Below are 26,351 nucleotides of genomic sequence, written 5' to 3' on the forward strand. Positions count from 1 at the left end.
CCACATTTCTTAAAATGGGCTGGGTTTTACAGAGTGTCACATTCTCTACCTATCCCCCACCCCCAGCTTGTGTAAAGGCATGGGAAGGAGTCTGCCATTTCACTCTGGAGGGTCCTGTTCCAGGAAGAAGGTTCCACTTCAGAGAACTGCTGGACCATCAGGTCAGCCAAGTGCTGTGCTCAGTAGCCCCCCATCAGATCAGCCAAGTGTTGTGCTCAGTAGTCCCAGTGACACCAGGTTTGAGCGGGACTACAGCCCCTTAATGCGATAAGGTAAGAGCAATGGAGCCAGTCAAGGCAAGAGGAGGGCCTGGCTGGAAGACCCCAGCTGGGGTGGGATGCAGGGAGTGTGGGGGTTAACACCCATAAGTCATCAGTCCTCCCTAAAGCAGGTTTCTACCACATCCCTGCCCCACCTCTTTGCCTGATACCCATGCCCCCTGCTGCTGTTAAAATAGCAGCAAGAAGTTGAATGCAGGACTTAATTGTCAATTAATTGGCCTCTTAAGAGCTTCACCAGACCCAACCTGTGGGCATCTCCACTTAGGACACAGGTTCGGAGCGAGGCAGGAAAGCAGTGGGAGGAGTGTCTCTGCTGTAGCCCAATGGAGAAGTACATCAGATACCATGTTATGTGTTGGTGAGAATATTTCTAAATCCTATATTGGATCACTACAATAATAATTATCACAATGATTTGCATTTTTATCCATTGAAAATCAATTGTTTTGATTAAAATCCAAATGTCTAATTAATATTCTCCCACTTAAAATTTTCACAAATCAATTTGTAAGGTTTGTCACCCAACTGTGCTGGAAACAGGAGGCTGTTCCTGAACATTACAAGTCATGAAGTCTTGACTAGTTCACATCAAGGTGCTAACACTTCATGAAAGATGACAGGCAGAGACATACAAGAAATTGTTGATGTCTGATTCTACAAAATGGACGTCATCATTAGTAATGCTCGGATCATCAAGTTCAAAATGACTGCAAATTGTGTTGTTGAGTTTTAAAAAACACAATCTTGCTTGGGCTTTTTTTCTCCGTTAGTCTGGATTCAGCAAGTCTTCAGAACACATTGATCATTTTAACCATCAGTAGATAGAAACTGATTCAGGGATGCACTTTCTGGAGTTCTTGCTTTGATGCTATTTTCACTGGATTAATCAACGCACACACTTACAGGGGAAATCTAATTCACTCAAATGATGCAAACCTGATAGTATGACCACAGACAACCCGTTGTCATATCTGAAATAGGCACAAAGTGGCATTGTTTCTCATGAAAATTGGCAGATGGAGTTCAGTCTGGATAAATGCGAGGTATGCATTTTGCTATAATAAACAAGGGTAGGGCTTATACAATTAATGGTAGAGCCTTGTGTAGTGTTGTACAACAGAGGGACCAAGGGGTGCAGGTACATAAATCTTTAAAGTTTGTGTCACACATAGACAGGATTGTTAAAGAGGCATTTGACACACTTCTCTTTGTTGCTCAGTCCTTTGAGTATGGGAGTTGGAACGTTATGTTGAGGTTGTACAGGACATTGGTGAGGCCTCTTCTGGAATACTGTGTCCAGTTCTGGTCGCTCAGTTATAGGAAGGATATTACCAAGCTGGAGGGAGTTCTGGAGAGATTTACCAGGATGTTGCCGGGTATAAAATGTTTGAGTTATAAGGAAAGGCTGATAGACTGGGACTTTTTTCACTGGAGCATAGAAGGTTGAAAGGTAACCTGATAGATGTTGATAAAATAATAACAGGTATAGATAGAGTTGGTGGTAGTTGTCTTTTTCTTAAGGTGGGAAATTTCAAGACCTGGGACACATTTTTAAGATGAGAGGAGAGAGGTTTTAAAAAAGACATGAGGCAATTTTTTTACACAGAGGGTGGTTCACATGTGGATTTGGATGGATACATGAATAGGAAAGGTTTGGGGCCAGGAGTACGCAGGTGGGATTAGTTTAGTTTGGGATCATATTTGGCATGGACTGGTTGGACCGAAGGGTCTGTTTCCATGCTATATGACTCTATGGCTCTATGTCTGGTTTAAGTTGAAACAAATGCAGAAAGATTGATGTAAAATTCATGAATGTCGTAGCAATGTGTTTGCTTTATTTAATTTGAATTATTTTATGTAGTTATAAATTACTATAAACAATGATAAGAGATAATGAGAACTGCAGATGCTGGCGAATCCAATATAACAAAGTGTGGGGCTGGATGAACACAGCAGGCCAAGCAGCGTCTTAGGAGCACAAAAGCTGATGTTTCAGACCTAGACCCTTCATCAGAAGCTTTTTCTAATGGAGGGTATAGGCCCAAAACGTCAGCTTTTGTGCTCCTAAGATCTGCTTGGCCTGCTGTGTTCATCCAGCCCCACACTTTGCTATCTTATAAAAAATGATATAAGCCTTTAGCTGTTAATCTATAACTGTGCAATAAGAATTGATCTCCCTGAATTTATACTGCAGAATTAATTACAGCATGTGAAGCTTTGAATTGTTATTATTTCTAAAGAAATTTTAATTTCCAATTGACAACCTTTGCTGTTTGAAGGATAAATTGACCTAGAAAATATCTTTCATTATAACAAGTTGTTTCACCTTATAGGAATCTCGTTCCAGAGGTTGGTGAGAGCAGAACAAGGGTTAACAACCAAAAACCTTCAAAGCAAAACAATGTAAGGACCAGATAAGTGGAGAAATTTTCACATTGTCTTTTATCATTTCATCCAAAGTATAAACAGATTAATCATATCTCGTTCTCAGCCCTGTCAATTGAAAGCAAGTGGAAGGAGACGCTTGACTTGCTGATTCTAAAAATAAGCAAAGCCAAATGAACCTCTTGACACCAAAAGCAAAGTTTTTTACAACATTTCAACACGTTTTAAATTTCAAAAATAATGCAAGGAACTCTTATGGCATTTGTTTACACATCACCGTTGCTGTCTCTGAAACTCACACCAGTCAATGGCTGATATGCTGTCTCCTTGTTCCTGAGGATCAACCAGAGTTTCTGAGCTACAGTAGAACAGTTGAAACATGTCGGCCACTGGAATTCCCCCACAGCTGACCACAGGCAAGCCATTGTGTATTGGTGCCAGTATCCAGCCTGATCATTGGGAAGGGTCAGACACAAAGGTCATTTAAGTGTAAAACCTCCACTTCATACAAAAAGAACAATAATTGCAATGAACCAGCATTGTGACAATCCCAAGCAACGTGTGTTCAGCTGAAAAACAAAGGAGTAAATCATGGCAACAAAGTGTGGAGCTGGATGAACACAGCAGGCCAAGCAGCATCTCAGGAGCACAAAAGCTGACGTTTCAGGCCTAGACCCTTCAGCAGAAAGGGGGATGGGGAGAGGGTTCTGGAATAAATAGGGAGAGAGGGGGAGGCAGACCGAAGATGGATAGAGGAGAAGATAGGTGGAAAGGAGCGTATAGGTGGGGCAGTGGGGAGAGGATAGGTCAGTCCAGGGAGGAAGGACGGGTCAAGGGGACGGGGTGACGTTAGTAGGTGGTAAATGGAGGTGTGGCTTGAGGTGGGAGGAGGGGATAGGTGAGAGGAAGAACAGCTTAGGGAGGCGGGGATGAGCTGGGCTAGTTTTGGGGTGCAGTGGGGGGAGGGGACGAGCTGGGCTGGTTTTGGGATGCAGTGGGGGAGGGGGAGATTTTGAAGCTTGTGAAGTCCACATTGATACCATTGGGCTGCAGAGTTATGGTATTATTATGTCAAATGATATACAAAGAGAGTTAAACGCTAAATAAAATTTTGGAAGAACTGCAGTTGCTATTGTCATTGCCTGGAAGAAATGTTTCCACACTTTAGGGATTCTGTGATCTACTGCATTTGCTATGATACAGTTACCAGCATAGCCGGATAACATTTGATTTTTTTCAGAAAATGCTACATTGCATACAAATAAGTGTTCCCATTTTGCTATTAATTCTGTGTGCCAGCAATCACCCGTATATTAAGTTATACAGCAAGACACTGTAAAATATCATGCCAATATATATTTATTCATTCAATCTGTGTAAAAGTGTGCAAAATCAGTTCCCAAAAAATGCGTGTTTATTATGACTAAATTTAGAACATAGAACATAGAACAGTACAGCACAGAACAGGCCCTTCAGCCCACGATGTTGTGCCAACCATTGATCCTCATGTATGCACCCTCAAATTTCTGTGACCATATGCATGTCCAGCAATCTCTTAAATGACCCCAATGACCTTGCTTCCACAACTGCTGCTGGCAACGCATTCCATGCTCTCACAACTCTCTGTGTAAAGAACCCGCCTCTGACATCCCCTCTATACTTTCCTCCAACCAGCTTAAAACTATGACCCCTCGTGTTAGCCATTTCTGCCCTGGGAAATAGTCTCTGGCTATCAACTCTATCTCGGCCTCTCATTATCTTGTATACCTCAATTAGGTCCCCTCTCCTCCTCCTTTTCTCCAATGAAAAGAGACCAAGCTCAGTCAACCTCTCTTCATAAGATAAGCCCTCCAGTCCAGGCAGCATCCTGGTAAACCTCCTCTGAACTGTCTCCAAAGCATCCACATCTTTCCTATAATAGGGCGACCAGAACTGGACGCAGTATTCCAAGTGCGGTCTAACCAAAGTTTTATAGAGCTGCAACAAGATCTCATAACTCTTAAACTCAATCCCCTGTTAATGAAAGCCAAAACACCATATGATTTCTTAACAACCCTGTCCACTTGGGTGGCCATTTTAAGGGATCTATGTATCTGCACACCAAGATCCCTCTGTTCCTCCACACTGCCAAGAATCCTATCCTTAATCCTGTACTCAGCTTTCAAATTCAACCCTCCAAAATGCATCATCTCGCATTTATCCAGGTTGAACTCCATCTGCCACCTCTCAGCCCATCTCTGCATCCTGTCAATGTCCCGCTGCAGCCTACAACAGCCCTCTATACTGTCAACGACACCCCCAACCTTCGTGTCGTCTGCAAACTTGCTGACCCATCCTTCAATCCCCTCATCCAAGTCATTAATAAAAATTACAAACAGTAGAGGCCCAAGGACAGAGCCCTGTGGAACACCACTCACCACTGACTTCCAGGCAGAATATTTTCCTTCTACTACCACTCGCTGCCTTCTGTTGGCCAGCCAATTCTGTATCCAGACAGCTAAGTTCCCCTGTATCCCATTCCTCCTGACCTTCTGAATGAGCCTACCATGGGGAACCTTATCAAATGCCTTACTGAAGTCCATATACACCACATCCACAGCTCGACCCTCATCAACTTTTCTAGTCACATCCTCAAAGAACTCGATAAGATTTGTGAGGCATGACCTGCCCCTCACAAAGCCGTGTTGACTGCATTTGATCAAGCCATGCTCTTCCAGATGGTCATAAATCCTATCCCTCAGAATCCTTTCTAACACCTTGCAGACGACAGACGTGAGACTTACTGGTCTATAATTGCTGGGGATTTCCCTATTTCCTTTCTTGAAGAGAGGAATTACATTTGCCTCTCTCCAGTCCTCAGGTACGACTCCAGTGGAGAGCAAGGATGCAAAGATCCTCGCAAGTGGCGAAGCAATTGCATTTCTCGTTTCCCAAAGCAGCCAAGGACAAATCTGGTCCGGGCCTGGCGACTTGTCAATCTTAATGTTTGACAAAATTTTCAGCGCATCAGCTTCCTCTATCTCTATCCATTCCAGCATGCACACCTGCTCTTCAAAGGTTTCATTCACTACAAAGTTCATTTCTTTCATAAAGACAGAAGCAAAAAACTCATGGAGGGCTTCCCCTACCTCCTCAGACTCCACACACAAGTTCCCTATGCTATTCCTGATCGGCCCTACTCTTTCTTTGACCATTCTCTTATTCCTCACGTAAGTGTAAAATGCCTTTGTGTTTTCCCTAATTCGTTCTGCCAAGCCTTTCTCGTGCCCCCTCCTGGCTCTCCTCAGACCATTTTTGAGCTCCTTCCTTGCCTGCGTGTAATCCTCTCTAGCTGAACTTGACCCTAGCTTCCTCCACCTTATGTAAGCCACCTTCTTCCTTTTCACAAGAAGCTCCACCGCTCTCGTCATCCAAGGTTCCTTTATCTTAACCCTTCTTGCCTGTCTCAGAGGGACATATTTACTCATGGCTCGTTTGATTTTTACGATATTTGATTGATAATTAATCATTTCTCCCATTTGCATTGCATCTGTTTAGAAATAACCTAAATTTATATAATAGAATGTCTCTCAAATGCACTTAACTTGCATTAATTTAAAATGAAATTTAGTCTTTCTTCTCCTGTAGATGTGGATGGATAAGCAATGTTCCACGAACAGAAATGAAATGAATGACCAGTTTACCTATTTTTTCATCTTACAAGTGAAGAGAATGGGAAACCTTTAAAATCGTGTCTAAATTAGCAAAACAATTCAGCAAACAATTCATCTAACAATATATTAAAAGGAAACCTGTTACATAATGACCATTATTATATAACCAAGGCCTCGATGCAGCCAACCAACCTCACTGGGGTCTCTGAAACTATCTCAGCTACATCTGTATTGCAGTCTAAAAAATAACACCCCAGATCAGGATGCTGTGAAAATGAGAGTATTCTTGTGGTGCCCCTACCCTTAGACTAGGAGGCCTGGGCTCATCTGCTTCAGAGGTGCGTGATGGTAACCTTGAAGAGTTGATTAATTTTTTTTCTAAACAATGGCTCAAACTGTTGGAGAGTATTCACTGACTTGAAGCAAAGCCTATCAAGCCCCCTCTAATGTGAGGCTGGATGAACACAGCAGGCCCAGCAGCATCTCAGGAGCACAAAAGCTGACGTTTCGGGCCTAGACCCTTCATCAGAGACGGGAATGGGGTGAGGGTTCTGGAATAAATATGGAGAGAGGGGGAGGCGGACCGAAGATGGAGAGAAAAGAAGATAGGTGGAGAGGAGAGTACAGGTGGGGAGGTAGGGAGGGGATAGGTCAGCCCAGGGAAGACGGACAGGTCAAGGAGGTGGGATGAGGTTAGTAGGTAGGAGATGGAGGTGTGGCTTGGGGTGGGAGGAAGGGATGGGTGAGAGGAAGAACAGGTTAGGGAGGCAGAGACAGGTTGGACTGGTTTTGGGATGCAGTGGGTGGAGGGGATGAGCTGGGCTGGTTGTGTGGTGCAGTGGGGGGAGGGGACGAACTGAGCTGGTTTAGGGATGCGGTGGGGGAAGGGGAGATTTTGAAGCTGGTGAAGTCCACATTGATACCATTGCGCTGCAGGGTTCCCAAGCGGAATAGGAGTTGCTGTTCCTGCAACCTTCGGGTGGCATCATTGTGGCACTGCAGGAGGCCAATGATGGACATGTCATCTAAAGAATGGGAGGGGGAGTGGAAATGGTTTGCGACTGGGAGGTGCAGTTGTTTATTGCGAACCGAGCGGAGGTGTTCTGCAAAGCGGTCCCCAGGCCTCCGCTTGGTTTCCCCAATGTAGAGGAAGCCACACCGGGTACAGTGGATGCAGTATACCACATTGGCAGATGTGCAGGTGAACCTCTGTTTAATGTGGAAAGTCATCTTGGGGCCTGGGATAGGGGTGAGGGAGGAGGTGTGGGGGCAAGTGTAGCATTTCCTGCGGTTGCAGGGGAAGGTGCCGGGTGTGGTGGGGTTGGAGGGCAGTGTGGAGCAAACAAGGGAGTCATGGAAAGAGTGGTCTCTCTGGAAAGCAGACAGGGGTGGGGATGGAAAATTGTCTTGGGTGGTGGGGTCGGATTGTAGATGGCGGAAGTGTCGGAGGATGAAGCGTTTTATCCGCAGGTTGGTGGGGTGGTGTGTGAGAACGAGGGGGATCCTCTTGGGGCGGTTGTGGCGGGGGGCGGGGTGTGAGGGATATGTTGCGGGAAATGCGGGAGACGCGGTCAAGGGCGTTCTTGACCACTGTGGGGGGAAAGTTGCGGTCCTTGAAGAACTTGGACTTCTGGGATGTATGGGAGTGGAATGCCTCATCCTGGGAGCAGATGCGACGGAGGCGGAGGAATTGGGAATAGGGGATGGAATTTTTGCAGGAGGGTGGGTGGGAGGAGGTGTATTCTAGGTAGCTGTGGGAGTCGGTGTGCTTGAAATGGACATCAGTTACAAGCTGGTTGCCTGAGATGGAGACTGAGAGGTCCAGGAAGGTGAGGGATGCGCTGGAGATGGCCCAGGTGAACTGAAGGTTGGGGTGGAAGGCGTTGGTGAAGTGGATGAACTGTTCGAGCTCCTCTGGGGAGCAAGAGGCGGTGCCGATACAGTCATCAATGTAACGGAGGAAGAGGTGGGGTTTGGGGCCTGTGTAGGTGCGGAAGAGGGACTGTTCCACGTAACCTACAAAGAGGCAGGCATAGCTGGGGCCCATGCGGGTGCCCATGGCCACCCCCTTAGTCTGTAGGAAGTGGGAGGAATCGAAAGAGAAGTTGTTGAGGGTGAGGACGAGTTCGGCTAGGCGGATGAGGGTGTTGGTGGAGGGGGACTGGTCGGGCCTGCGGGACAGGAAGAAGCGGAGGGCCTTGAGGCCATCTGCATGCGGAATGCAGGTGTATAGGTACTGGATGTCCATGGTGAAAATGAGGTGTTGGGGGCCGGGGAATTGGAAGTCCTGGAGGAGGTGGAGGGCGTGGGTGGTGTCACGGACGTAGGTGGGGACTTCATGGACCACAGGGGAGAAAATGGAGTCCAGATAGGTGGAGATGAGTTCGGTGGGGCAGGAGCAGTCTGAGACGATGGGTCGACCAGGGCAGGCAGGTTTGTGGATTTTGGGAAGGAGATAGAAACGGGCCGTGCGGGGTTGGGGAACAGTGAGGTTGGAGGCTGTGGGTGGGAGGTCCCCTGAGGTGATGAGGTCATGAATGGTGTTGGAGATGATGGTTTGGTGCTCGGGTGTGGGGTCATGATCGAGGGGGCAGTAGGAGGTGGTGTCGGAGAGTTGGCGTTTGGCCTCGGCGATGTAGAGGTCAGTGTGCCATACTACCACTGCGCCACCCTTGTCTGCGGGTTTGATGGTGAGGTTGGGGTTGGAGCGGAGGGAGAGGAGGGCTGCCCGTTCTGCAGGGGAGAGGTTGGAGTGGGTGAGAGGGGTGGAGAGGTTGAGGAGGTTAATGTCTCGACGGCAGTTAGAGATGAAGAGGTCGAGGGAAGTTAGGAGGCCTGGGGGTGGTGTCCAGGAGGAGGACTTGTGTTGGAAGCGGGTGAAGGGGTCAGTGGAGGTAGGGTTAGGTTCCCGGTTGAAGAAGTAGGCATGGAGGCGAAGACGGCGGAAAAACTGTTCTATGTCCAATCGTGACTGGTATTCGTTGATGTGTGGTTGAAGACGTCACATCCGCCTCCGCCGGCCACACCACTTCCGGAACCGCTGCTGCAGTCACCGCCTCCACTTCCAGTCACAACACCTCACACACCACCCTCACCGCAGCTGCTGCCGCCCTCCCCGATCCTCCAACCGCCAACGGAACCCCGCCCACGGCCCACGCCGACGGAACCCCGCCCACGGCGAACGCCAACGGAACCCCGCCCACGGCCGACGCCGGCGAAACCCCGCCCACGGCCCACGCCGACGGAACCCCGCCCACAGCAAACGCCGACGGAACACCGCCCACGGCCGACGACCTCATCGCTCCGCCCACAACCTCCACAGCCAGCAACCCCAGAGGAGACAGCCGCACTGAGCCCTGCCGCATCTTCACCTTCCCCCCAGACCCCCCCCCGAGGACGAACGGTCAGTCCTTAGTAAGGGGCTCACCTTTGTCCCCCTACAACCACACATCAACGAATACCAGTCACGATTGGACATAGAACAGTTTTTCCGCCGCTTTTGCCTCCACACCTACTTCTTCAACCCATCGTCTCAGCCTGCTCCTGCCCCACCGAACTCATCTCCACCTATCTGGATTCCATTTTCTCCCCTTTGGTCCAGGAACTCCCCACCTACGTCCGTGACACCACCTGCGCCCTCCACCTCCTCCAGGACTTCCAATTCCCTGGCCCCCAACACCTCATTTTCACCATGGACATCCAGTCCCTATACACCTGCATTCCGCATGCAGATGGCCTCAAGGCCCTCCGCTTCTTCCTGTCCCGCAGGCCCGACCAGTCCCCCTCCACCGACACACTCATCCACCTAGCTGAACTCGTCCTCACACTCAACAACTTCTCTTTCGATTCCTCCCACTTCCTACAGACTAAGGGGGTGGCCATGGGCACCTGCATGGGCCCCAGCTATGCCTGCCTCTTTGTAGGTTACGTGGAACAGTCCCTCTTCCGCACCTACACAGGCCCCAAACCCCACCTCTTCCTCCGGTACATTGATGACTGTATCGGCGCCGCCTCTTGCTCCCCAGAGGAGCTCGAACAGTTCATCCACTTCACCAACACCTTCCACCCCAACCTTCAGTTCACCTGGGCCATCTCCAGCACATCCCTCACCTTCCTGAACCTCTCAGTCTCCATCTCAGGCAACCAGCTTGTAACTGATGTCCATTTCAAGCCCACCGACTCCCACAGCTACCTAGAATACACCTCCTCCCACCCACCCTCCTGCAAAAATTCCATCCCCTATTCCCAATTCCTCCGCCTCCGTCGCATCTGCTCCCAGGATGAGGCATTCCACTCCCACACATCCCAGATGTCCAAGTTCTTCAAGGACAGCAACTTTTCCCCTGCAGTGGTCGAGAACGCCCTTGACCGCGTCTCCCGCATTTCCCGCAACGTATCCCTCACACCCCGCCCCCTCCACAACCGCCCCAAGATGATCCCCCTCGTTCTCACACACCACCCCACCAACCTGCGGATAAAACGCTTCATCCTCCGACACTTCCGCCATCTACAATCCGACCCCACCACCCAAGACAATTTTCCATCCCCACCCCTGTCTGCTTTCCGGAGAGACCACTCTTTCCGTGACTCCCTTGTTCGCTCCACACTGCCCTCTAACCCCGCCACACCCGGCACCTTCCCCTGCAACCGCAGGAAATGCTACACTTGCCCCCACACCTCCTCCCTCACCCCTATCCCAGGCCCCAAGATGACTTTCCACATTAAGCAGAGGTTCACCTGCACATCTGCCAATGTGGTATACTGCATCCACTGTACCCGGTGTGGCTTCCTCTACATTGGGGAAACCAAGCGGAGGCCTGGGGACCGCTTTGCAGAACACCTCCGCTCGGTTCGCAATAAACAACTGCACCTCCCAGTCGCAAACCATTTCCACTCCCCCTCCCATTCTTTAGATGACATGTCCATCATGGGCCTCTTGCAGTGCCACAATGATGCCACCCGAAGGTTGCAGGAACAGCAACTCCTATTCCGCTTGGGAACCCTGCAGCGCAATGGTATCAATGTGGACTTCACCAGCTTCAAAATCTCTCCTTCCCCCACCGCATCCCTAAACCAGCCCAGTTCGTCCCCTCCCCCCACTGCACCACACAACCAGCCCAGCTCATCCCCTCCACCCACTGCATCCCAAAACCAGTCCAACCTGTCTCTGCCTTCCTAACCTGTTCTTCCTCTCACCCATCCCTTCCTCCCACCCCAAGCCGCACCCCCATCTACCTACTAACCTCATCCCACCTCCTTGACCTGTCCGTCTTCCCTGGACTGACCTATCCCCTCCCTACCTCCCCACCTATACTCTCTCCACCTATCTTCTTTTCTCCATCTTCGGTCCGCCTCCCCCTCTCTCCCTATTTATTCCAGAACCCTCACCCCATTCCCCTCTCTGATGAAGAGTCTAGGCCCGAAACGTCAGCTTTTGTGCTCCTGAGATGCTGCTGGGCCTGCTGTGTTCATCCAGCCTCACATTTTATTATCTTGGAATTCTCCAGCATCTGCAGTTCCCATTAACTCGGGGTCCTTAGATTGTTTGTCTCAATCCTGACACCTACTGGCAATAAACTGCATTACTCCATAGGTCTGGCAGCTATGCAGAAAAGTGTGCAGAAGTGTGCAAAAACAGTTCCCGAAGAATGCGTGTTCATTATGACTAGATTTGATTGACAATTAATCATTTCTCCCATTTGCATTGCATCTCTTTGGAAACTTTGGCAACAGAAACCGAGTTACAGGAATTTTTAGCTGAGGTGGATGGGCATGGAATTTAATACTGTTGTTGCGTGTGTTTGCTTCCTATTCCTTCCAGCCCTTAGCCACTTTCCAGAAAGTGTGAATGAGAAGGTGGGAGAAGGGCAGGTCTATTGGCCTGTGAGCATCATGCAGCAAATTAAAGGTTGATTGCAGGAGACTGAGATTTCCCAGTTGGCCTCCTGTTGCCTGTGGGTGTCAGGAACAGTTTCACTGCCTGCTGGTGGCCTCCAGAGAAAGAGGCAAACACCCCTCCCCACTAACCCAACCACTCAGTCCCCTTTTTCTCACACTCACACACAGATGGACACATACACCTCCACACACACAGGCAGACACACTAATACACGCACAGACACAGATATATAAACACATAGACAGACAGACACTGATACACACACACACACACACACACACACACACACTCTGAGGCTTCAAAGGTCACTCTTACATCTTACATTTTAAAAAGTTGAAGAGTGGATGCATCCACTTTAGGATTCCCTTTCTCCCCATAACATGCCACACAATCCTGCAAAAAGCTCCAAAGTGGAGACTCTGCAGATGACTCTGACTTTAAAAGGTTGCTTGCCTTCTTTCTTTTGTCTTTACACAGGAAGCCTGCCCTCTGCTCTTTAAGTGATCCAACTGGGCAAAATAACAGGGAATGACTGATTTCTGGCTTTTTGGCAATGGGCCCTCTGGTAACTGGATTCATCTCAATGGCTGGGACTCTTAGATCATCATTAAGTTGCTACTTTAGGGCCTCGCTCGGCAGCGGGACGGGAAGGCCGATCATGGGTCTTCCCCTTCTGGCCTTAATCCAGGCAGAGGCAGAAGGCAGTGAGGCCTGTGGACTCCACCATCCCATCTCCAAGCTCAGCACTTTCCAGAGCAGATGTTTGGTGAAAAGACGGAATGTTGGCCCACTGTGAGACGCCATCCACAAGAAACCTGGAATGTCGATTATCCCTCCCTTCTGAAAACAAGCAGTGCAACCAGATTTGTTGCCAAAACAAAGGAAGTAGGGCTGAATTTAATCTTCAAAGGCTTTACGGTGAGCAGTGATTGTGTTTGCACCAGTGAGTTTAAACTTGCTTCTTCTTATTTTTCTTACTTTTTAGAACGGTGCTTTTATTGAATCCCACTGAAGTATCCAGTGAGTTTCTGTCAGTTGCCAAGAGAATCAGCAACAACAAACAGTCTCCAGGAACCTCTTACGTCTCCCTGGTTAAGCACATGTACCAGGCTGTTTTTGGTGTCAAATATAGTTTAAATGACATTCAACATGTTCTTGAGGTAAGGAAATTCCCCATTAATATGAAGGAATGTGTTCTGATCAACAGTCAAAGCTCATGAATTAAAGGGACAATATCCAAATAGATACAGAGCTGACCAAGTGACAGATAACAGGGGTTGATGGTGCTTTGCTAATTACTTTGGGATGCCCACAGATCCGGACTTGGAACACTGTTTTCCCTGATCTCTGTTACGGATCTGGAGTCGGATCTGCAGAGTGCAATTTCAGAATTTAGAGGTGGTGCAAAACTTGAAAGCAGGATCATTTTAGTATCACAAAGGCGGGTGCAACAGGCAGACAGGTAGCAGATGAAACATAATGCAAAGAAGTGTGAAGGAATCTATCTTGGTTGGCAGAATGAGGCGATGCAATAGAAATTGAAGGGGGAAATTTAATGGCCTCCCCGAGGCAGTGGGTAGGGACACAGAAGATGGATTTAATTGTGTGAGAGAGGGCTGGGTGAAGACCTCACCATCTTCCTGCCTGGATAACCTTCCCACTTCACCACTAACTGAGGCCTATTTTCAGGCCTCACCTGGCCTGTTTGCTTGCTGGTTCCCCAAATTCACTCGTTGTCAGTCCCTGAGTGCCTAATCAAGGGACCTAGAATCAGGAAGCTGGGGAAGGGGCCCACTGAAAGCCATCCCCCTACCCTTACCCGTGACTCCCTCCTCCTTCCTTTCACAATCTTCAGCCCACAGTTCCCAAGCTGCTATGAATGTGGCCTGGAACCCTTGCTGATCCCAATCCTCTGCTGGGTGCAATATCAACAGCTAACACCATTCCACCTGGTGGCATTGACTGCAATGAGTCGATGCTGGCCTCTAACTGGCCATTGAATTTTACCTGCATCACAAACAAGCAATTCAGCCAGCTGAGCTACTTATGATTAATAAGTCATAAGGAACCTATTATGGAAAGTAAGTTGAGAATGTTGCAGTGAAACTCTATAAAACACTTGTTCAGCCTCTCCGGGTGTAGCGGGTCCAATTCTAGGGACCACTAGTGTTGTGTACGCTTTCAAAAGGGTGCAGAGTGGACTGTACAGGGTTTGTGATCACAGCTACCTAGTATAGACAATTGGAAATTGGTAGATGTTTTCTAATAGTTTATTGAGGAGTAGCAGTTGAGATATGGTACCTGCGTTTATTAAAGCAAAGAAAGGAAATATACACACTGAAGTGGGACAGATAAGAATTCTTTATTGATCCTGAATCTGTTCTAAAATGGAGGCGTAAAGGCAGTGCACTGCCACATCCCTGATGTCTTGCAGTTTTTCTGTGATAGTCGTTAGCGGTTTCCTCGCAAACAGTCTTTGTTCTTCTCTCAGGCTGATGTAGGGGAACTTCCTTCAGGGTGATGGTATGGTTCACCTCTCTGGATCTTCTTGCCCTGTCCTCCCCTCTGTCCTTATTTTGGGGACTGGGCATCCTTGCTGCCTCTCCCTATTATCCACTGGCTTGGGACAGCTCCTCAGGGCACAAATGCCTGTTGTCCTTTTGCCCATCTCCATGTGAAGATTAGTTTTCATTCCTTCTAAGAACAAAACCTTCTTATTTTTCATTATACCACATGGGGTAAGTTGGTATCTGATAAATCTCTGATATGAATCGTAACCTCAATGATTCTTAGAACCTCTCCTCCAGTTTCAGAAACACGTGAACTGTTTATATTTGCATAAACCCAGTTAATTCAGATCTCACTGCTGCACAGAAAATAGCAAATATGGAATGCTAAGTGAACAAAGATTTAATGGTGATGTCAATTTCCCTTAGGTTTCACAGGAATAGTTCTGGGGATCACAGACTCCAGTGACAGGGACAAGTTGCAAGATTGTTCTCCTGAGAGAATTAAAGACTGAGAGCAGATTTGATGGAGGTGGTCAAAATCATGAGAGATCTCAACAGAATATACAGGGAGAAGCTGTTCCCCTTGACAGGGGGTCGAGAATCAAGAGACAATGATTGGTAATGAAGGCAAAAGAATTAAAGGTGTCAGGAGGAAAAATTTTGTTTTTAAAGCAATAAATAGTTAGGACCCAGAACGCACTGTCTAAGAATTGCATAATTTTCTGAAGAGAAAGAAAATGCAGGGCTATGAAGAAAGAGTAGGGGAATGCTTGGCTTGACTGAATTGGTCATGAATATTGCGAACCAGAATGGGCACATCAAGCTGAATGCATCTCATGTCCTGTAGCATTCTGTGGTTCTTCAATGATTAAATTATGGTGTTTTTAAAAAAACTCAACTCTTGAGGCCAACAGCAAAATTTCATTGTTACATGTTTTATCCAACCAAAGAATTTAATCACAATTCCTTAATTAACAGGATATTGAGTCAGTTCAACATTTACTGTGTCTCATGTTACTCACTGAAATACCAACGATCCAAACAAGAACAAAAGTCATTCATTTGTGTTAGCCACAAATCCAGGGCATTGTTTCTTGTCTTGATGTGAGCGAGTCTCCAGCTGTTTAAAAGTCACATGTACACAGACTTTGCAGTGAGTCTGAAAAAAAGTTATAAATTTTGTCCAAAAGAAATAAGATGAATTTATACAGCACCTTCCTTACCCTGTAGGCATCCAAAGTTTTTCACAGCCAATTGGTGCTCTTACCAGTGTATGCCTACCTCATATTCTAGGCAAGATAATAAAATGTGAGGCTGGATGAACACAGCAGGCCAAGCAGCATCTCAGGAGCACAAAAGCTGACGTTTCGGGCCTAGACCCTTCATCAGAGAGGCTCTCTGATGAAGGGTCTAGGCCCGAAATGTCAGCTTTTGTGCTCCTGAGATGCTGCTTGGCGTGCTGTGTTCATCCAGCCTCACATTTTATTATCTTGGAATTCTCCAGCATCTGCAGTTCCCATTATCTCTCATATTCTAGGCAATCAGGCAGCTAATCTGCACAAGACAGGATCCTGTAAATGGCAATGTGACAGATGACCAAGTAATCTATTTCACTGCTGCCAACTGAAGGAGAACCAGTGGCCAACACCTTGGGAGTAATTTCCTGTTTATTTTTGGATAGCGTTAGAGGACCTCTTACATCTACCCAAACTGTCAGATGAATTTTGCCATGACATTAAATAGTTTTAAATTCTACTGCTGCTCAAAATTACAAATACACGCTAGAAGTCTACGATAAATCTGTTCTGCTTTTTCTTAGTCCAAAGCTGCAGATGAACTCCTGGACATCTTCTCAAGTTGTTCGGATGCCATGGAGATCGCAGCAACCATGGAGGATCCTGCTGTAGCCAAAGAATATTTAGTGAGCAAGTTAGAGGAGATAAAGCAGCAGTTTGGACTCCTCCCAGAAACAGGTATTATTTGTTTGTTCCCGTAGAATGTCAATGTTCCAAAACCTTTTCTGAACAGAGATCAGCAGAAATGCTGAATGGCAACACCCTGAAGACAAAACTTAGACTGGGATTACAAAGGAGGAGGCCAACATCTGAATAAAGAAAAAGATCCAAAGAATTCCTGATTGGCATTACTTTACCGCGAGCATTAATATGTTTCATAATGAAAGGCTAACAGTGGGTGTGAATATCACACTGGTTCGAAAATCCAGGCTAGGATCAAACATTAAACTGTCTTTGTATCTTCAGGTGGTGGTGGACCTGAGGTCTACTTCCAATGTTTGTAGTGTTTTTTTCATCAAATGGTGCAGTTTTCCAAGGGTTTCCCATTTTTGTGAGAATGTACGTTCAGTCTTTGCTGATTAATTCATGGTAATGGAACCACTAACAAAACATTTTAAAATTTTTGTATGGGGTGTAGATGTCATTGACAATCCCTAAATTGGTGCCTGTCCCCATTGTTCCTTGAACTAAATGACTTGCTACCCCAATTCAGAGGGCAGTAAAAGGCGTAGATATAGATCTGAAGCCATACTTATGTCAGACCATGTAAGGATGGCAGATTTCCCTCCCTAAACTGTTGTCAGTGGTGGCGAATGGGTTTTTATGACAATTGTTGGCAGTTTAATTGTCACAATTACTGAGTCTAGTTTTCAATTCCACATTTTATATTAATTATACTGCTCTAGTAGGATTTAAACCCAGGTCCTCTCTCAATATTAAGGCTGGTTTCTCTGGATTACAAAGCTTGTGACCTTATCATAACTCCATCTGCTCCCCATTCAGGTGATTTAATTTTTAAACAGAAACAAAATCTGAGAACCTTCTGTTATTTGCAATACCAGATTCAGATTCCAGTTCCTCTCATATATTTCTTTTTCATTTGTTTTTCTGCTGATCATTACTTCCAGGTTTCATGTCAAATTTGATTTGGTTTGATTTATTCTTGTTACATGTACCGAGATACAGTAAGCAGTATTGTTTTGCGTGCTAATCTAACATATCATTCCCTGGGTAAGTACATTAGGGTAATAGAACAGAATGCACAATATGGTGTTACAGCCACAGAGAAGGCGCAAGGAAAGATCGAGTCTTGTATATGATAGGTCTATTCATAAGTCTGATAACAGCGGGGAAGAAGCTGTTCTTCAACTGATCAGTTTGTGCTTTGCAATGTTTTGTATTTTCTGCTCGACAAAAGAGGCTGGGAGTGAGTATAACTGGGGTAGGAAGGATTTTCGATTATTTTGGCTGCTTTCCCAAGGCAGCAGGATGAGGCAATGTAAGGAAATGGCACCAATTTTCTGTTGTTGTAGCTTCAGTGTTTATGGTGCGAAATAACTCCTTTTAGATATTTCTGAAATGTATTGGTGAAAACCTTTCTCTAGTCAGTTTCAATACCAAACCTGCAGTTCAAATCAGTGTCATGTGATGTTCGCATGATGTCATCTGTTCAGCATTGTAATAATACTGGTGAGATTTTATCTGGCACATACATAAAGAAACAAGGCTTGTTCAAGTAAAAATTATAACCAATGGTACTGTCAGACGTCATTTACATTTGAGTCCTTGACAAGTGTTGGGTTAGATGTCCTCAGCTATTAAAATGCAGCAATAAGGATACAGCAATTGGTTTCACTCACCCCAGGAAAGAGGAGTGAAAGCCAGAATTCTGGGGGCCGATCCAAACTTGGAATGTGAAATTTGGAAAGTACTTGTTGTACAAACAGATGAGGATATGGCCGGAAACAAGGCCAGGAATTGCTGGGAAAACTCAGCAGCTCTGGCAGTGTCTATGGAGAGAGAAAGCAGAGTTTAACATTTCAAGGCCAATGACCCTTCTTCAGAACGATTTCTTCTGAAGGGCCACTGGACTCGAAATGCTACTTCTGCTGCCTGTCTCACCAGATGGTGCCTGACCAGCTGAGTTTCTTCAGTAAGTTCTGTTTTTGTTTTAGGTTTCAGCAACCACACTATTTAGATTTATTTTAGATGACATAGCCAGGCTTGGCTGTGATCTCCATACCGTCCCCCAACGCCAAGTGAACAGCTTGTTAACACTCCACTGCCTAGAATCAGATGTGATGAATTGCTACCTGGGTACAATAGTGGCAGATAGGGATGGAGCAAGGATTTACTGACTTCAGGAGAGAAGGGTTTGGAGCAGCTCTATTGCTTAAAATGTGGAACAGTCTTTCACTGTAGCTTCAGGGGCCGTGTAATGACAGATTGATTTTTTTTGACTCAGCAATTGAATATTAAACAATATCATGAGGCTGTAATGCACATGTTTAAATGTTGCATGCTGTGTTAGGTATCAGCTTTGTTACTGTGTTAAGACTGCCTTAGTTCATCATATGCCAGTTTTCTCTCAAGCTGAAGATTTGATTTCACTTTAGTCGTACATTTATGTTGTTGATATACATACAGAGGCTATTTCTGACTCTCTGCATTGAGACCACATTGATTTGTAGGAACAGCTGAAAATGCCATCCTGCAATGCACTCTTTCCACATCTATTTTGCATGAATTTGATGCGCTAGGTTTTCCTGCATTCAGCAATAGCAAGTAAGAACAACACCTGTGTGAACTTATGTAATGAATTATTTGAAATTCCCAGTTGTGTGAAAACAAATTAGGACTCAGAAATATGTTATGGATCATTCATAATGTAGTGTTCAAAATGGTAATTAAGAAGTAATTTCTGTAATTTAGTGGAAGAGGTAATTAATTTCCTTTTAAACTCTCTTAAACAAGGTTAAAGTTATAGCGATAAGTAGGAACTGCAGATGCTGAAGGATCTGAGAGGACAAGGTGTAGACCTGGATGAACGCAGCAGGCCAAGCAGCATCTTAGGAGCAGAAAAGCTGACATTTTGGTAATGATACTAGTCTAGGCCCGAAACGTCAGCCTTCCTGCTCCTCTGATGCTGCTTGGCCTGCCCTGTTCGTCCAGCTCTACACGTTGTTATGTCTAAAGTTATAGCACCTGACATTACCCTGAGCAGCCACAAGAGGGTGCTGGTATACTACACCCTTGAGTTGCTTATTAATCCTGCAGCTGGGAAACAGTTTCACTTCTCTCAAGGGTTTGAAACTAGTTTCAATAGAGTTGAGAATCAGAAAGTACCCGAAACCGGGCATAATTTCAACATTGTCCAAGTATGTCATGGTGACAGTTGAGCACCATGGCACAGTACACTTATTGGTCTGAATTGCAATCAATTTTGGCCAGCAGCCTCAGACCTCAAATATACCTGGGAATGGCCACGAGGTGGGAGCTGGGGCTATGGGCAGCTGCGTTTGTTCTGGTTGGACAGCAGCCTCCTGCTCCATTTCTGTTCCCACACAAAAGTAAACAAAACACCACAAAGGTTTGAGGCCTCATTTTGGAATGATCAGGACAAAAGAACTGAGGGCATTGTTGCAAAGTTTGCAGGTGATAGAAAGATAGGTGGAGGGGCAAGTAGTATCGAGGAAACAGAAAGGCAGCAGAAGGCTCAGACAGGCTAGCATCCTTCTAAACTCCATTGAGTACAGACCCAGAGTCCTCATCCACATCTCATATGACAAGCCCTCCTCCTAGAATCATTCTTGTAAATCACCTTTGCACCCCACCCCATCAATTCCAGCACATCCTTCCTTAGACACAAGGTTCAAAACTGCTCACAATATTCCAAGATAACTCTGATGCTGCCTGGCCTGTCATGTTCATCCCACTCTACACCTTGTTATCTCAGACTCCGGCATCAGCAGTTACTACTATCTCACAGTATTTCAAATGCAGTTTGACCAGACCCTTATACAGGGTCAGCAGCACATCCTTACTCTTGCATTTCAGCCTTCTTGAAATGAATGCTAACATTGCTTTTACCTTCCTAACTGCCTACTAAGCCTGCATGTTAACCTTAAGAGAATCCTGAATTAGGACTCCTGAGTCCCTTTATGCTTCAGATTTCTGAAGCCTTTCTCCATTTAGAAAATAGCTCACGGTTCTAATCTTCCTACCAAAGTGCATTATCTCATACTTTCCCACATTGTATTCCACCTGCCACTTCTTTGCCCACAGCGTTGGTCCTGGGAGGCGTGGCCAATCATGCAGGAGCTTTGGGCAGGAAGTTGTTGATCCTGATGTTACCTCATGGGACCAAAATTCCAGATGCCTTTTGGGAACTGCCATGTCCCCGTAAGCTAGTGGAATCTTCTGGATTTGAAGCTGGGCCTGTTGTCACTTAATCTCTCTGACCCTTGTGGGCATCCTGTTAGCTGGTGCACCAAGTGGCGAAACACAGACCTCCAGTGGCCCACAAGTCAATGATACCATCCTCCTCCACACCCATCCACCTCCAGGTGCCTCTTCTGCTCCTGGAGTCAGGATGGAGCATCACAGGGCACTCTAAGGGTGCACTGCTGCTCCAGTCACCCTCTGCTATTGTCTTCAGTAACCCCAGCCATATAAAATGTGCTAGGCTTGTAAATGCATTGCTGTCAAGAGTCACAATCCACTTTTAATCCTCCGCCAGCTGACTTCTTTGTTTTCATGTCGCTGGTGAGATTTCACTTCTCATACAATTCTCGTACAATTAAGAGCCATACCGCCTTGGACCCCACTCCCAGGAGGAAACTTGAGTGGATTTTACTCTCTGATTCTCACCGCCTTTCTTCCTCCCCATTCTCGGGTTAGCTTTGGACAGAATTTCACCTGTGTAAATCACGTGAGCCAAGATTAACATTAAGGGAAATTGTTTCATTAAAGTCTCTAAGTGTCGGCAATGAGATGAAAATCTCTTGTTCTGAGTATAGAAGGTGGAATTTTAAGTTGCAATCTTGGGGAGAAAGGCCACGGATGTATTCAATTTTGTATAAGGCTGAATGCTTTATCCCCATGAAGGCTTCTTCACAGCAAATGACTTACAGAAAACTTAAACCTGGCTATCTTCAATGAATCTGGCTTTTAGCCAACCCTTCCTAGAACCTTTATTCTTAGCTCCGTGGCAATTTTTGTCTGATATTTGTCAGTGAATTGTCTAAGACATTTTTTTCTCAATTAATGGCCTTTTTAGCGTTGCAGCTGCTGCTGTTTATTTTTGATCCTCTGTAAGGAGGGGATGTACCTGCCAGTCTTCAGTGTGTTAGTTGCTACATGTGTGGCTGCAATCTCATAAAGTTCCACCCGATGATTCCATTTTACTTTGTGTTAAAGTGGCACTGTCTTTGTGAGAGTAGGCATTTTGAAGGAACGTTACTTGGAACCCAGATAACTTTACAATTTAGCATTTAATTGTCACTTCTTATTATGTGAAATAAAATGGCTAATGCCCTCTTGCAATCTTCACTAGGCCAGAATGTGACAGCGAAGCTGCAAACAATTCCACTGCCAGTCGCCAATTGCTATAGCTACCATTGGGACAAAGATAATTTTGGTAAGCAGACAACAAAGAGATGATCTTGAATCAGAAACGTTAATCAGAGCATTAGTATGCCTTGCTGTGACCGAATGTTGTTATTTTATTTTAGATGTTTTACGTGAAGTTCTCCTGAAAGAGTGTGACATTCCTGACACAGCATTACTCCCCTTGACTGACAATATTAATGACGAAGAGGAATTTGAAGAGGAAGGCGAGAAGCATTTAATTGAAAATGAGCGAGATTCCATGGTATCTACAATATCTACAACCTCAACAGATTACATGAAATCATTTGTCTCAAATCTCTCAGACTGTTTGGACAGTGGGTATATAGAAGATGGGGATGAAAGTTCACCCGAGACAACATGCATGTCTGAACAGAAAGAGGAAAAGCACAGTGGAGTAGGAAAGAAACTAACAGAAAAAATATCGAACTTCTTTAGAGCCAGGAATAGCCTTACAAACAAAGCTGACCCAAGATACCATTTAAACAAATCCTCCTCAAACCTAAGTAAAAGCAGCTACACCTTGTCATTGAGTAGCTTACCGCTTCGCCGAGCAGAAAGCCTGGGCTGCACTGAGGTCAAATGTAAGCTTCCCATGAAGTCCAGGCGCTCAAACTCCCTGCCACAGCACTGCACCTTTAATCATCGCTTTGAACGACACGTAGAACAAAGCACGTGCTTCAAAAGGAGACCTTATCTCAGCTTCGAGGATGAGTGTAAAACCATGACACTGCGAATTGTTGCTTTTGGTACTGACAAAGTTCTAGGAAAAGTTGCAAGAGCCTATAGCCATCTCAGGTAAGAGGCCTTCTCAAAAATCCAATCTGGTCGTTAGTTATAGACAGCTAAGAGGAGCCAACAACTTAGTCAGAACTACAACTAAACACGTCACGGTCAGTTTGGTTCTCAGATCCTGGGATACAATATATGCCAGCTGCTTTGGAAATACTAAATATTCTTACTGTTTAATCAGGTATGTACAGCAGCTAGCAATCCACAATTTGTCAATTATCATTCGGTACACTACATCCCTTCAGCACTGTGACGTGCACCATTTTACAACAAATGTACAACATATATACAACAAGGAAGAATGTGCAAAAAAAACTTGCACAAACATTATCAGAAATGCAGAGGGTTACCAATCAATCCAGACATTCAAATTAGGAGCCAAGTAGGTCATTCAGCCTCGAGGCTGCTCTGCTATTCAATAATTTGTTCAACAAACAAATGAATATAATAATGTTTTGTTTGTGTTTTGAATTCTACATTCCCCTCTTTCCCAGGAAACGTTTGATAAAGTCCATTACAAATTAAAGCTTCAGGGAGAGGAGCTATTGTAACGTGTTAGATTAATGTTTGGCTAATGGCCAGAAAACGGTGGGAATTACTGGATCATTCCCACAATGGCAAGTTGTGATTACTGAGATACTGCAAACATTAGCACATTCCCCACCCCGAGCCGTTCACAACATTTACCCATGATTTGGAGGTGAAGACCTAATGTACTATTTCCCAACCTGCAGATGGTACAAAGCTAGGTGAAGATGTAAAGAGGCTTCAGAAGGATTTCAATACGCTTAGTGAATAGGCAAGAGTGTGTCAGATCGAAAATAATGTAGAAAAATGTGAGGTTATCCACTTTGGAAGGAGGAATAGATTTTCAGGCTATCTCTTAAATGGGAAGAGGCTGGAAAGTGCGGATGTACATGTGCTCATTGATAAATTTACTGAAAACTGTGTAATTCTGATTAATCCACATATTAATACAGTTAACAGAATTTAGGCTTATACATGTTATGCACCATATCCCTTAGATATGAAAACAGGCACATACAAAATGTACAGTAAAGTAAGTACCATGTGATTTTATTCAAGAATAGGAGATGTAGTATTAAGAAAAGGAACAATGGAGTTATCTCTGACAAGGCTTTTCTCTGTTAAATGCTGTGGATATAACAAGGAAATTAGTGTTGATGGTGGATGTTGCTTTGGTTATTCTATATTCATCCTGATGGGAAAACCTTCCAAAGAACTTCAAGATCTCCATGAATATCCTTCCTATTGGTCATCCACCTTTGAGATCCAATCGTCTATCTAAAGATTGGTCAGTTGGGGAGAAAACACACGCTCAAGTGAAACACACAAACCGAATTTTGTCATTAATTTTCCATTATTGTAGTTTATTCAGGATTATGAGGTAAATTGATTTTGATTGTTTATGTTTGTACATAAACAAGTTAGAGAGAAAAATACTTAATTCAGAAGTGGATGGCTGTGGTTCATTGTCTTCTGACTGTTTCTTAGAGGTTGGCTTAAAAATGTCACCCAGTTTCCATTGCTTTGCCCTTTTTCTTCTTTCATGAAGAAGCTGTTCATCGGGTGCCAAGTAAGATCTTATTACATGAACTGCTACCCTGCTGGGATAAGATCTTATTACATGAACTGCTATAGCTGCATTATAATCGTTGTTTTCTAAGAGCTGCCTCTCAATTTTCCACAGCATAGAAAACAAAATAGAAGTGGAAAGCTTTCGTGGTGCTGCATCCTGGAGCTCATCTTCTTCATCTTCAGCTTGCACTTCCCCCTCAGGGACAGGCTGTTGTAGTTCAGCTGTAGAGAGGCTTTCACAGTGGGACTCAAGTGACTCTTCAACATCCTCACTGTCCCCTGCTTCAAATTCACAACTTGCTTTGCAAGATCACTACAATGTTCTTTGATTCTCGGGAGCTCCTCAGATAGATCAAAGCTTTTAAAATCTTGAAAAAATCTAGGAGAAGCTTCTGCCAAACTGCATGCAAGGAATTTTTTATTGACATCGCCTTAGGCCTCCATGATAATGTCAATTGCATTCTTGAATGTTAAAGCTGTTCCAAAATTGAAGAACACTGACCTTATCCCCCTCAGTGGCTGCAAATGTGCACCTTAAATAATAAACGTTAAAAACTGCCAATTACACCCTGGTCCATGGGTTGAAGGAGAGAGGTGTGTTTGGGGTAGATATAGCACTTTCATGTTTTCAGAAAGCTCACCAGTTGTTGGAATATGGCTTGGTGCTTTATCCAGGATGAGCAGAGTCTTGAAATCCAAATTTCTTTTCCCGCAATACTTTCTAAAAACATCTTTCAAAGCAGCAACAATACGGTCAGAAAAATATTGTCCCATCATCCAACCTCCTTTGCTTGACCTGAAGTAGATGCCTAGAGTACACTTAAGGTAACCTTTCAAGGCTTGTGAGTTGGCAGAGTGGGACACCACCAAGGCTTAAGCTTTAAGTCTTCACTGGCATTGGCACCCAGCAACACAGTCATATGACCCTTTGCCACCTTTGTTCATAGAAATGGGCCACATTCACAGAAACGTAGGTTCTTGATGGGAGATCGTAGGAACTGCTGATGCTGGAGAGTCTGAGATAACACGGTGTAGAGCTGGATGAACACAGCAGGCCAAGCAGCATCAGAGGAGCAGGGAAGTTTGTTGGCTTGCTGTGTTCACCCAGCTTCACACCGTGTTATCTTAGGTTCTTGATGGCATTTGTTTTCACTATAAACCAGTCTCATCCAAATTGAAAATTTAATCCAAGTTGTAGCCTTCTTCATAAATTAATTCTTTGACAATGGGAGGGAATGCCGTCTCATGCTCCTTGTCTGCACGGGCAGCTTTGCCACATAACTTTACTGTATGAAAAGCATAGCAGTTCTCTAAACCAGCAAACCAGACACTCCTAGCAGTAAAGACAGGCACATCTGCAGGATTTTCAGCTTGTTTTGTTATATCTTCATAAATTGATAAGGCTTTCTCTTTTATGGTGCGAAAGATGGTCCCAGATTAATTTTATGTTTGGTCTTCTTTCCACACACTTAGAAGCTGCTCCATCTCCTCAAGTTCCTTTGTCTGTGACCTCACAGATTTACCAGTACTCAGGCTTATCCCAGCAATACAACTTGCTTTAATCTTTTCCGTATTGTCTCTAATAGCGTGTAAGGCAGAGCCCTTTATTCCTGTGATGTGAAATATATCACATGTTCACACACACACACACACACACACACACACACACACACACACACACACACACACACACACACACACACACACGTGCTGCTGAGCAACGTTGTTTTTGTGCCTGATTTACAACATTCGCAGTTCTTTCGGTTTTTATTCACATGTTCTCTCATTATGCTCAAAACGCTTTGTAA

General features: G+C 45.2%; 1 protein-coding gene across 2 annotated transcripts in view; it reads left to right on the forward strand.

Annotated features, from left to right (window-relative positions):
- Window positions 1-26,351, forward strand: part of pik3r5 (phosphoinositide-3-kinase, regulatory subunit 5) — a 108,162-nt gene that overhangs the window by 58,277 nt on the left and 23,534 nt on the right. For both annotated transcript variants that reach the window (XM_048555320.2, XM_059653551.1), the window contains 5 exons: window positions 2,615-2,684; window positions 13,204-13,378; window positions 16,548-16,701; window positions 22,079-22,162; window positions 22,257-22,950. In XM_048555320.2, coding sequence (XP_048411277.2) covers window positions 2,615-2,684; window positions 13,204-13,378; window positions 16,548-16,701; window positions 22,079-22,162; window positions 22,257-22,950 — 1,177 coding nt within the window. The remainder of the gene's footprint in view (window positions 1-2,614; window positions 2,685-13,203; window positions 13,379-16,547; window positions 16,702-22,078; window positions 22,163-22,256; window positions 22,951-26,351) is intronic.

Source organism: Stegostoma tigrinum, chromosome 22, assembly GCF_030684315.1.
Source record: "Stegostoma tigrinum isolate sSteTig4 chromosome 22, sSteTig4.hap1, whole genome shotgun sequence".
Classification (NCBI taxonomy): domain Eukaryota; kingdom Metazoa; phylum Chordata; class Chondrichthyes; order Orectolobiformes; family Stegostomatidae; genus Stegostoma; species Stegostoma tigrinum.